We start from the raw sequence: 12,347 nt of genomic DNA on the forward strand, positions 1-12,347 counted from the left end.
GCTCTGCGACAACACTGGTGCCAAGCTGTATGGGTCCTAATGCCCTTCCCTTGGACAACATTGGTGTCATGGAGAGGGGAGACTTGCAGCATAGGCATCTGCTGGTCTTCCATACAACCTTGCCCAGGCCTGCACCCTGGAGAGTGAAGACTTTCCAGGCGCAGATCCATGGTCTTGCAAGACTAACAGATGCCTTAATATGTTGTTTCTAGAATGTCTCTATTCAATCTACATTAGCTGTGTTCATCTCTGCAGCTTTTCCTGAAACACAGAGTGTAATGCGTCACTTGCACCAACGACCAACAGAGTCTGAAAATGTGCTGGGGAGGGTCAGCTTGCAAGTGTCACCATATTTCCAACACCAACTTAGCAGGTCCACCGCTTACTAACCCTAAACCCTACATCTTTGGAATGTGGGGGAAAACCACAGCACTCACAGGCAACCCACGCGATCACGGGAAGAACGTTCAAACTCCATAGAGACAGCAGCGGGATTTGAACCTGGGTCTCTGGCGCTGTAAAGAGTTCCGCTAGCCACTGTCACCTGTCTGCAGTTTTCCAGTCTTTGGTCTGGAAGTACAGATGCTAGGAAGAGAAAGATTGTATGATTGATATCTCACTCCTTCGCTCCAGGATTTCAGCTGTTCAATGCTCCCCAGTGTCTTTCCTCGTCTGCCCACCCCACCCCACCATAGGGGTTAGCACAGTGCTTGACAGTATGCCAGCTGTAACACTGGGTTCAGTTCCACTGCTCTCAGCAAGGACTTCGTACGTTCTCCCCACGACTGCATGGGTTTCGTCCGGGTCTCCGGTTTCCTCCCGCATTCCAAAGACGGACAGGTTAGAGTTAGTACGTTGTGGGAATGTTATGTTGGCACTGGAAGTGTGGTCAAACTTGCAAGCTACCCAGCACAATTCTCGCTGATTTGATTTGATGCAAATGACATATTTCACAGTGTGTTTCAATATACATCTGACAAATGAAGCTAATCTCTTTTAATCTTCATCTTTGTCCTCCCTCCCCAGCCCCATTCAATCCCCATTTACAATTCTTCTCACCAAAGGAATGATCTTCTCCTCGCTCCGACACCTGGCTTTCAGTCTCTGGTGGCAGGTCTCGGGCGTGGTCTGCAGATACACTGAGAGGAATAGCAATACGTATTAGGCTCTCATCACAAAGGAACCCCCTGCCTTTCGATAATCCCCACACGTCCCATCCTCTGCCCAGTGGATCACTCCCCCACCATCAGCAGTATCTACAGGTGCCGCTGTCTCAGGAAGGCAGTGTCACTATCCTCACCACACCATCTTCTCACAGCTACCATCAGACAGGAGGTCCACACCACTCGGTTCAGGAACAGCTACTTCCCTACAACCATTCTGATCTCCAGTTAACTGGTAGAACCCTCATCACTGGAGATTAGCAACACTATGACCACTTTGCCCTCCAAGAGGACCACAACATTGTCGTGGTTTGCTGGACGCGGAGAGCTACGCTGGCTGGAGTCAGGGCTTTATACTTTGGTTCTCGGGAGGGACACCCATGCCAAACAGGTCAAAGGACAGAGGACAGATTCAGGGTTTCACCTGAGGACCAACAACCCTGACTGGTAAAACAGTTATTACGGAAACTGGTAAAACAGTAGAATCCTTCTCCATCTGAGTGTGACAGTCTTCCTGAGTCTCCACCCAGGACCTGCATGACTGACAGTACTGAAAATGAAGAGGAAGCCACTGACATGAAGAAGGAAGCCGTGAACACTGCCAGAGATGGAGGACCTTCATTGCAGCCCTAAACACCAGCGGTGTAACAGGAAGTAATGACCACTTTGTATGGGCGTAAACATGAACTATATGCATTTTTTAAAACAAGGAAGAGCACTGATAAAAGAAAAGGAATAAAGTCCATTTTAGTACAAAGTGATTACCCTGTTGCTAAACTGCACTGATGAGGGTTGTATGAAGAATTTGAAGGTATCAACAATCACCCTGAATGTTACAATGAAAATGAAGATTTGGAGGATGCAATCATCAAAACCATTGTATGAGGGCAGTCCATTATCTGCACTGATCTTGTTCATCTACAATCAAAAGGATGCATCAGCGTACACCAGATCAATTTCTCTGTCGGTAACTATTGGCTGAACCAAATGGTGAAACCAAGTAGCTGCTGATGAACTGGGTGCCGTGGGACGCCTACTGAGTGGTAGCTGTGAGAAGATGGTGTAGCCCGTATGGTGGGGATAACAGACGGCTCCTAACTGAGACAGTGACTCCTGTAGATACTCTCGATGGTGGCGGGGGGATAGTGTGTTTATGATGTATTGAGCTGAGACCACCACACAGTGTACACCATCTACAAATGCACTGTTACTCACCCGGGGGACTCCAAAAACACCTCCCAACCCTATCACCAGGAACAGCAACAGTGCAGCATGGTTTGATTCAGAAGCTGATTTAACTGTATAACTTTCTGGATTAGAGGTGGTCTTGGATATAAAGGGCAAGATATACAGTCTGCATTTGGACAGCAGGGAAGGCTTGGTGTAACATGCATATATAGCGGATTCCAGTTAATTGGGGAAACTGCTTATTTGGGAGAACTCTTAAAGAACAAAAACTAATTGAGAAAACAGCCTGGATTCCATTTGTTTATTTGGGACACTGTGCTGGTTAATTGGGGCAGAACATTGTTGCCGATCAGTTTCTAACACGTACACCTGCGTGGCCGTGAGACACTACGTCGTGCTTCGAGCAAACAGTTTTTTAAAATTACGTCTGTTGTGTTCAAAAAGCAGTGGCTTCTGTCACTAAATGTTGGCAACAAATAAGCAGGACTGCTTTGCTCACTGGGGTTTCAAGCAGTCAGGTTTGGAGATGCCAGAAACAGCCAGGAGTGAAATATTACTGTAGTAGTGTTCTAAAGTGCTCTGTATTTCATTTAATTACAAAATTGTGTTGGGAGGGACTGCTATCATGATCAAGATGGCACTTGTGTACAAAACTCCTTTGGTCGACATCTTCCGGACAGATCATGAAACCATACACTTCATTTCTTTTATATCTTCAGCGTTTGTTTTCATTCTGGTCTTGAATGTCATTCTGGAACAGCTGGAGCCTGTGATCAGTTTGGTGATCATTTGGGTGCTTCTGTGGTCTCCGAGGGGATTCTGGGAGGCCGAGGCAGCGTGCAGGAACCTCGTGCCGAGAAGGCTGCAAGCTGTTGTTCCACTCCATTTCGATGATTAAATGGAGAGGGCGGGGGGGGGGGGGGGGGAGCCGGGGCAGGCAAGAGGGGGAGCGGAGGAGAAGAGGGCAGATGGAGAGGTAGGTGTGAGGGAGAAGGAGGAAGGAGAGGGGTAAAGAAGAGGATAAGAGGTCTATGATATGAGGCACTTGGAGTTGGAACAAAGTCACAGACGTCTACATCAGAGCCATTATCAGAGGTGGATGAAGAGAGAGAGAGAGAGAGAGAGAGAGATAGATAGATAGATAGATAGATAGATAGATAGAGAGATACCTGGGGGAATTGTGTCTGGAAGGCTGTGCCTTGCCCAGAAGGAAGCTAAGGGGCCTTTCCTCAGCCGTACATCATGATGGCCAGTCAGGAGGTTAGACACAGGGCAGGATGGAGAATTAAACTGATGAAGAGCAGGGACACACGGTGACCTCAGGAAAGCACTCTCCCAGTCGGTGATTGGTTCAGCCACTGCATGGAACGCAGTGCACTGCACCGGAAGACTTCGCTGGTGGTTTGTCAGTTGTTGTCTGTTTATGTGGAGTTTTATTTATTGCTTCTATTGTATTTCTTTATTTTCAAGAAGGGGTCGGCACGGTAACTTGGTGGTTAGCACAACGCCTTACAGTACCCGCAGCCAGAGTTCAATTCTCGCCACTGTCCATAAGGAGTTTGTACGTTCTCCCCGTGACTGTATGGGTTTCCTCTGGGTGCTCCAGTTTCCTCCCACAGTCCAAAGTTGTAACAGTCGATAGGTTAATTGGTCATTGTAAATAGTCCTATTGAGGGACAAAATAAGGGGAGACCTTTTCGAACAAGGCTAAGGAGGAATTTTTTCTTTAGCCAGAGTGCAGTAAATTTGTGGAATGCTCTGCCACAGACTGCGGAGGAGGCCAAGTCTGTGGGTATATTTAAGGCAGAAGTTGATCGTCTCCTGATCAGTCAGGACATCAAAGGATATGGTGAAAAGGCAGGTGTATGGGGTTGAGTGGGATCTGGGATCAGGCAGAGCAGACTCGATGGGCTGAATGGCCTAATCCTGGCCCCGTGATTAGGTTAGGGTTAAATCAGAGGTTGTGTACTGCATCTCAGTTAGTCACTCAGTAATCACATAGTAGTATATGGTAACTTGTACAGACTTTGATAGTAAATTTACTTCGAACTTCATCTATGACCCTGATGGCAGGAAGGTCAAAGGGGAAAGGACACACATTGTACCTCCTGCACTTGTGTGGGACAGGTGCTATAAGCCCGTAGCCCTGAAACTTTCAGTTTTTCTTGCCATTTCCTGGCGTTTACCAATTTTACACAATCATTAAACCATTCTCCAGTTACCGTCGAGCCCTCCCCACCCCCCTCATCGGTCACTCTTACCGATGAGATCGACTGGAATGTTGGTGTTCCCCACGATCCAATCAAACCACTCAGACAGCACTGCGTAATCCACCGCGGGCATTATGGAGCTGAGGAGAGTGAAGATAACTCCGATTCAGGATATGTTGGTGCTGGAAGTGTGACGGCACTTGCAGGCTGCTCCCAGCACACCCTCGTATGTGTTGGTTGTTAACGCAAATGATGTACACACAATCAATAAACTGGAATCAAACCTGCATCTCAAATGTTCCATTATTCCGAGGCTGTTCCCTCTAATCCTAGACTTTCCATCTGATAGAAACATCCCCACCACGACCAGTCTATCCAGGCCTTTCAGTAATGGGTAGATTTCAATGGGATCAGTCTCTGGTATCTGAACTCCACTTGGTATAAGCCCAGATGTCAGACATCCCTCATACGTTAACCCTTTCAGTTCATTCTTGTGAACCTCCACAGAACTGTCTTCAGGCCCAGCACACCTTTCCTTAGATACGGTACCAAACTGGCTTTCACAAAGTTATGAGATGCACAGATAAGAGTAGATAACACAAAACTCAGACACAAGAGCTTTGCTCAGCCAAGCTCTCTTCTTGCGCTGCATCAGGAAGAAGGTACAGGAGCCTCAGGACCTACACCACCAGGTTCAGGAACAGTTATTATCCCTCAAACATCGGGATTTTGAACCATTGGGGATAACTTCACTCAACTTCACTCACCCCATCACTGAACTGTTCCTATAACCTATGGACTCATTTTCAAGGACTCTTCACCTCATGTTCTCGATATTTAGTGCTTATTATATTTACTATTTTTATTTTTTCCTGCTCTATCATATTTGCCCACGTTATTGTTTTTTGCACGTTGGTTGTTTGTCCGTCCCGTTGGCGGCAGTCTTTCATTGATTCTATTATCTTTCTAGTATTTACTGTGAATGCCCACAAGAAAATGAACCCCAGGGTTGTGTATGGTGACATACATGTACTTTGATAATAAATTTAATTTGAACTCTGCATGACCAGCTGAGGTCCCCCAGCAGTTTATTGCTCCAGATGCCTGCAAACAAATAACTGTGTCACCTTGTTACTGGGCAAATTTCGATTTATTTATCCATTTGTTTGTTTGTTTAGAGAACAACAGGCCTTTCTGGCCCAATGTGCCGCACTGCCCAGCAATTTCCAATGACTGATTAACCTACTAACCGGTATGTCTTCAGACTGTGGGAGGAAACCCGAGCACCCAGAGGAAACCCGTGTGGGTGCAAGGAGAGCTTACAAACTTGCTCACAGACAGTGACGGGAAATGAACACGGATCTGACAGCTATGCTACCTTGCACCCACCCCCCCGCCCCCAATAGGAGGTTGGCAGGAGAATAGGATTGAGAGGGAATAATGAGTGAGCTGTGATCAAATGGCAGAGCACCCAGAGAAAACCCACTCATTCCATGGGGAGCTCGTAGAAACTCCTTGGAGAGGATGCCAGAATTGAACTCTGATGCTACACAACTATGGAACCCTCCCAGCCTAGGTCATACTACGCTTCACAAGCACAAGGATGTGAAAATAACAAGGCTGAGCACCACAGCACAGAAACAGGCCCTTTGGCCCATCTAATCCATGCTAAACTCCTCCTATCCAACTACTTATCCAAACTTTTCTTAAATGCTGCAATCAAACCTGCATCCACCACTTCTGCTGGCAACTCGTCCCACTCTCTGAGCGGAGAAATGCCCACCTTACTTGAACAAAACCAATCACCGATACAGCAGGTCCCCAGCTCGCTGTTTCTTCTCTCACACTCACCAGCACCACACCTACAATTTCCACACCGGTGAGAAGCTAAGCTCACTGCCAGCACATGATCCTGTTTCATTGGGATCAGAGCAGATCAGAAAAGCAGGCAATTCAACCAGTTGTAATGACAGGGGTGTCAGTATGTGTCAACCTGGGTGACGAGGGAGCGATGGGAGCAGGCTTCTTGGCCACAACTGCTTACCTCTGGTAGTGGTTCTCCACAAAGACGTACTTGGCACTGTAGATGGATCTCTCCATCATTCGAACCGGCAGTGTCTAAAGACAAATATTACAAAGAATTACAAAAAGTTGCATGAGCCGGAATGTTTCTCTCTGGAGTGACGAAGGGTGAGAGGTGATTTGACAGAGGTATACAAGAAGCAAAGGTGGAAATGGCTAATACAAGAGGCAGAATATCTTCATCTTCTCCAGCACAGCCCTCACCTCTGGCATCACGTTCTTGCCATTGACCTGGATCGGAATATCCAGCTGATTCCTCAGAGCGATGTGGAGGACAGCCCGGTTCTGGGGTGGGAGGGAAGGAAGCAATGGGAGTCATGTTCCAGGAGGGAGAGCAGAGATCCCTCAAAGTTGCGGTACATGTTGATAGGGTAGTTAAGATGATGTATGGCGTGTTGACTTTCATTGGTCAGGGGATTGGGTTTAAGGGTCATTTGGTAATGTTGCGGCTCGATAAAATCCTAGTTAGACCACATTTGGAATATTGTGTTCAGTTCTGGTCACCTCATTATAGGAAGGATGTGGAAACTTTAGAGAGGGTGCAGAGGAAATTTACCAGGATGCTATTTGGATTGGAGAGTGTTTCTCATGAAGAAAGGTTGAGTGAACTAGGGCTGTTCTCTTTGGAGTGAAGGAGAATGAGAGGTGACTTTATAGAGGTGTACACGATAACAAGAGGCATAGATCGAGTGGACTGCCAGAGACTTTTCCCCAAGGTGGGAATGGTTGATACAAGGGGCACAATTTAAGGTGGCTGGAGGGAAGTGTCGTTGGATTTTTTTTTAAAACAGAGTGGTGAGTGTGTGGAACACACTGCCAGGGTGGTGGTGGTAGCACCACATTAGGAACATTTAAATAAGCACATGAATGTAAGGAAAATGGAGGGTTATAGGCTGGGTACGAGGGAAGTGTTAAATTGATTGTGGAGTAAAATAAAAGGTCATGGGCCAAAGGACCTGTACTGTTCTATGTCCTATCTTCACTTTTCTAAAATGCCTAAGCCTCTCCAAACCTCTCTGCTCATCAAGATCCTGCAATTCTGCCAACACGCTTGTTAATTTTAATTTGAATAGCACACAGTGCTGGAGGAACTCAGCAGGTCAGGCAGCATTTAAGGAGGGGAATAAACAGCTGATATTTGGGACCAAGACTCTTCATTGGGATACCTTGGCCCAAAACATCAACGTGTACTGATGAAGGGTTTTGTCCTGAAACACTGACTGTTTATTCCTCTTCGTAGATGCTGCCTGACTTACTGAGTTCCTCCAGCATTTTGCGTTGTGTTGCTCTAGATTTCCAGCATCTGAAGAATCTTTTAATTTGAATTTTTTTTAAACATCGCCATCCATTTACTCAGTAGAACTGAGTACATTTCTAAACACAGTCCAACTTTGATTAACTTCTACACACAATCAGTTGGTCAAAATAGCACTTTAAAAATTTTTTGTGTATTATATGGACATACCCGAGGCTGAGTGTGTTGCTGTAACATCGTGAGTTGTACGTAGGTCTGTAACGTAATCGCCCAGCGTGAGGGATCTTCGTACATGAGGCCCTGCCAATGAATAGTTGCAAACAGATTGAGGGTTATGTTTACCATGCATCATCAAATGACTCATTCCATCGCCGATTTCACTTGTATAAACATCCTTCTGGAGAGCTCGATAGCTCAAAAGCAAAAACCACAAACCACGCCATCTGAAAACTTTCTTCCCCAAGGCAGTTAATCTGATCATTCTTGTAAACTACCTCCACACACCCCCCTCTATCTATTACTTCTCTATTGCACAGTAAACACTTTAAACCACTGTTTATAAAGCTGCCTACACTTTCAATACAGACTGGTATTCAAGCACATTTTATTCCATAGCCATACTTTAACCTCTAACTTTATTTTAAATATAACTTCTTTGTTCTCTATAATAGTTGAATGTCTTTTGTTGCATGTCAGCTCCTGACCCACACACTACAGAAAATTGCTAACACATGTAACTGTATACACTTCCTTGATTTCATTAGGCAGAATTCACCCTACATGGTCCTCCGGATGATTCTGGAGTGATTCCACTCATTTAGCAATCATGACTGCAAACACTGTCGCTGTCACGCTCCCTGAATTCTGGCAGGACCACGCCGCCATTTGGTTTGCTCAGGCAGAGACCCAGTTCGCAATGCGGCGAATCGCGCAAGACGACATGAAACATTAACACATCGTCGCAGCGTTAGCCAGCTCTACGGTGACCAGGGTGATGAGCGTTCTACAGTATCCCTGGAAGTCGGCAGGTACGAGACTCTTAAGCAACTCCTTCTGGAGACTTCCGAACTTTCTGAGTCTGAGCACGCCTGTCGGCTCTCTCACTGCCCCGTTTAGAACTCCAAGCCGTCGGAGTTGATGGACCACATGTTGTCCCTCCTAGCAGACATCAGCCGTGTTTTATCTTCAGTGAGCGTTTCCTGCAACAACTCGCAGGCAAGGTGCGGTCGGCTCCGGCTGGCTCTGCCCTCACAGACCCCTCCCTGGGCTCTAGTGAGAGAGGCCGAGAAGGTATTTTCCGTCACTGTGCGACCATATGGCTGGATGGCTTCACCAGCTGAACACGAGACAATCACGGCAGCTCCACGATGGTCTCCCACCCTGTGTTTCTACCACACGAGGTTCTGGCCAAGAGCTGAGGAGTGCAGCCCACCCTGTGGGTTCGAGGAGTCGGGAAACGGAACGACCAATGCCAGTTCGCTGCTATGGGCATCGGCAGATCAGACAGTTTGTTGTTTGTTACAGACTCTGTTTCTGGGCGCTGTCTCCTCTGTGACACGGGCACTCAGCTGAGTGTCCTGCCTACATCTAAACTGGACATATGAACTGGGGAACATGGACCATCTCTCCAGGCTGCGAACGGCAGCACCATCCGGATTTTGGGTAAGCGTGAGATGGCGTTGTGCTTCGGTGGGTAAAAGTTCCGCTGGAACTTTCTGTTGGCGGCAGTGGCTACACCCCTGCTGGGAGCTGAATTCCTCTGTACCAGCACCAGCCTTCTCGTTGACGTCCAGAACCGGCGCCTCATCGATACAGAGACGTTCTACTCCCTCGTCAATACAGAGACTTTCCACTCCCCATCAATACAGAGACTTTCTACTCCCTCGTCAATACAGAGACTTTCCACTCCCCATCAATACAGAGACTTTCTACTCCCTCGTCAATACAGAGACTTTCCACTCCCCATCAATACAGAGACTTTCTACTCCCTCGTCAATACGGAGACTTTCTACTCCCCGTCAATACGGAGACTTTCTACTCCCCGTCAATACAAAGACTTCCTACTCCCCGGTCAATACAGAGACCTTCTACCCCCTCATCAATACAGACTTTCTACTCCCCCGTCAATACAGAGACTTTCTACTCCCCCGTCATTACAGAGACTTTCTACTCCCTCCTCAATACAGAGACTGTCTACTCCCCCGTCAATACAGAGACTTTCTACTCCCCCGTCAATACAGAGACTTTCTACTCCCTCGTCAATACAGAGACTTTCCACTCCCCATCAATACAGAGACTTTCTACTCCCTCGTCAATACAGAGACTTTCCACTCCCCATCAATACAGAGACTTTCTACTCCCTCGTCAATACGGAGACTTTCTACCCCCTCATCAATACAGACTTTCTACTCCCCCGTCAATACAGAGACTTTCTACTCCCCCGTCATTACAGAGACTTTCTACTCCCTCCTCAATACAGAGACTGTCTACTCCCCCGTCAATACGGAGACTTTCTACTCCCCCGTCAATACGGAGACTTTCTACTCCCCCGTCAATACGGAGACTTTCTACTCCCCCGTCAATACGGAGACTTTCTCCTCCCCCGTCAATACGGAGACTTTCTCCTCCCCCGTCAATACGGAGACTTTCTCCTCCCCCGTCAATACGGAGACTTTCTACTCCCTCTCCACGACACTCAACACGACTGGCACTTCACAGCTGTCCAGTGCCCTTTCCACCTCCGACGACTTCCTCTGCCTCCTCGCTGAGGTCTGGGACCTTCTGCTCCTCCACCACTAAACACGGGAGCACCATATCCTCACCACCAGCCTGCCCGTTCATGCCCATGCCAGGCGCCTCGACCCGGAAAACTAGCCGCTGCCAAGGCTGAGTTTGACGCCATGGAGTACCAGGACACTGTCTGGCATTTCAGCAGCCCCTAGGCTTCCCTCTCCACCTCGTGGAGACCGGGGGGTGGGGAGGAGGGGAGGGGGTGGGCAGCATCCATGTGGCGTTTACCACCGCCTCAATGATGCCATGACCCCTCACCAATACCCGATCCCTCACATCCGGGATTTCTCTGCCCGCTGGGCAGGGAAGATTATTTTCTCGAAGGAGGATCTTGCTCGCGGTTGTCACCAGATCCCTGTCCACCGAGTGACATCCCTAAAACCACTGTTCTTACACCGTTTGGTTTGGTTCAGTTCCCTCGAATCCCATTCGGACTGAAGGACGCGGCCCAGACCTTTCAGCGCCTCATGGACAGTGTTCTCAGGAATTTGCCATTGCTGTTTGTTTACCTAGATGACATTTTGGTAGTCAGCTCTTCTAGGGACAACACCTCTTCCACTTGAGAACCCTTTTCAGCACAGTCTCATCGTCAACCCAGCGAAGTGCCAGTTTGGGCTGTCTGTGGTTGATTTCCCCAGACACCGCGTCAATGCAGCGGGGCAGTTCCCCCACCGGCTAAAGTTGAGGCCGTTAAGTGTTTCCCTCGGCCAGTCAGCGTTAAGGCCCTGCAGGAGTTTCCGTGCATGGTGAACTTTTATCACCGTTTGGTCCACCTCCTCGACAAGCCTTTAAGGGAAAAGCGGTCAAGCACACCGTGGACCGGAAACAGGAAAGGTCCAAGGCATTCCTGGATACTAAGCAGGCATTGTGTAATAGAATGCTGCTGGCACACCCCCTCCCAGTCGCACCGCGCGCTCTCACCACGGATGTGTCCGGTTGCTCGGTCGGCGCGGTGCATGAGCAGCTGGTCAACGGCGCTTGGCAGCCTCTCGCCTTTTTGTAGCCGTCAGCTTTGCCCCTGCAAATGCAAGTACAGCACGTTCGACCGTGAGCTTCTCGGCCTGCGCTTGGCAGTGCCCATTTTCGTTTTCTCCTAGAGGGCCGTCCACACGACTTTTGTGGATCATAAGCCCGTAACATTCGCCACGGCTAAGGTCTCTGAACCTTGGTCTGCTCGACAGCAGCGCCATCTTTCTTTTATTTCAGAGTTCAGCACGGACATCCAGCACGTAGTGGGAAGTGTAACCTTGTGGCTGACCGCCTTTCCCGGTCTTTCACTGGTGGGCGTGGACTACACTCCGATGGCGGCAGACCAGGTTTCAGACCCGAGTGTGCAGGCAGACAGAGGCTTGAATGAAAGCCACTCTGCGTGCATGCCTCAGCAACCGTTGTTGGTGGACAAACAGCCGTGGGTCACGTTGGGCTTGAGGACGGTCCCTAAGACGGACCTTCACTCCTCTTCTGCGGAGCTCGTTTTTGGCCAACCCCTCCAGGTGCCGGGAGAGTTTCTCCCAACATCCACCTTCCCACAGTCCGCTTCGCAGCAGCCGCCAGCTTTTATGGACAGCACCAAAACTTTTGTTCCAGTGCCCATGACACAGGCCACACGCCACACACAACGTCGCCATTTGTGTGCAGGGCAAAATAAAGTGTAATTAC

The 12,347-nt window shown here is 48.4% G+C and overlaps 1 protein-coding gene across 1 annotated transcript in view; it reads right to left on the bottom strand.

Moving 5' to 3' along the window:
* tk2 (thymidine kinase 2) overlaps nt 1-12,347 on the bottom strand; it is a 47,422-nt gene that overhangs the window by 11,938 nt on the left and 23,137 nt on the right. The window contains exons 5-8 of the mRNA XM_072279970.1: nt 8,109-8,198; nt 6,606-6,679; nt 4,613-4,701; nt 1,060-1,139 (exon numbers count right to left, since the gene is read on the bottom strand). Coding sequence (XP_072136071.1) covers nt 1,060-1,139; nt 4,613-4,701; nt 6,606-6,679; nt 8,109-8,198 — 333 coding nt within the window. The remainder of the gene's footprint in view (nt 1-1,059; nt 1,140-4,612; nt 4,702-6,605; nt 6,680-8,108; nt 8,199-12,347) is intronic.

The sequence above is a fragment of the Mobula birostris genome, chromosome 15 (genome assembly GCF_030028105.1).
Source record: "Mobula birostris isolate sMobBir1 chromosome 15, sMobBir1.hap1, whole genome shotgun sequence".
Classification (NCBI taxonomy): domain Eukaryota; kingdom Metazoa; phylum Chordata; class Chondrichthyes; order Myliobatiformes; family Myliobatidae; genus Mobula; species Mobula birostris.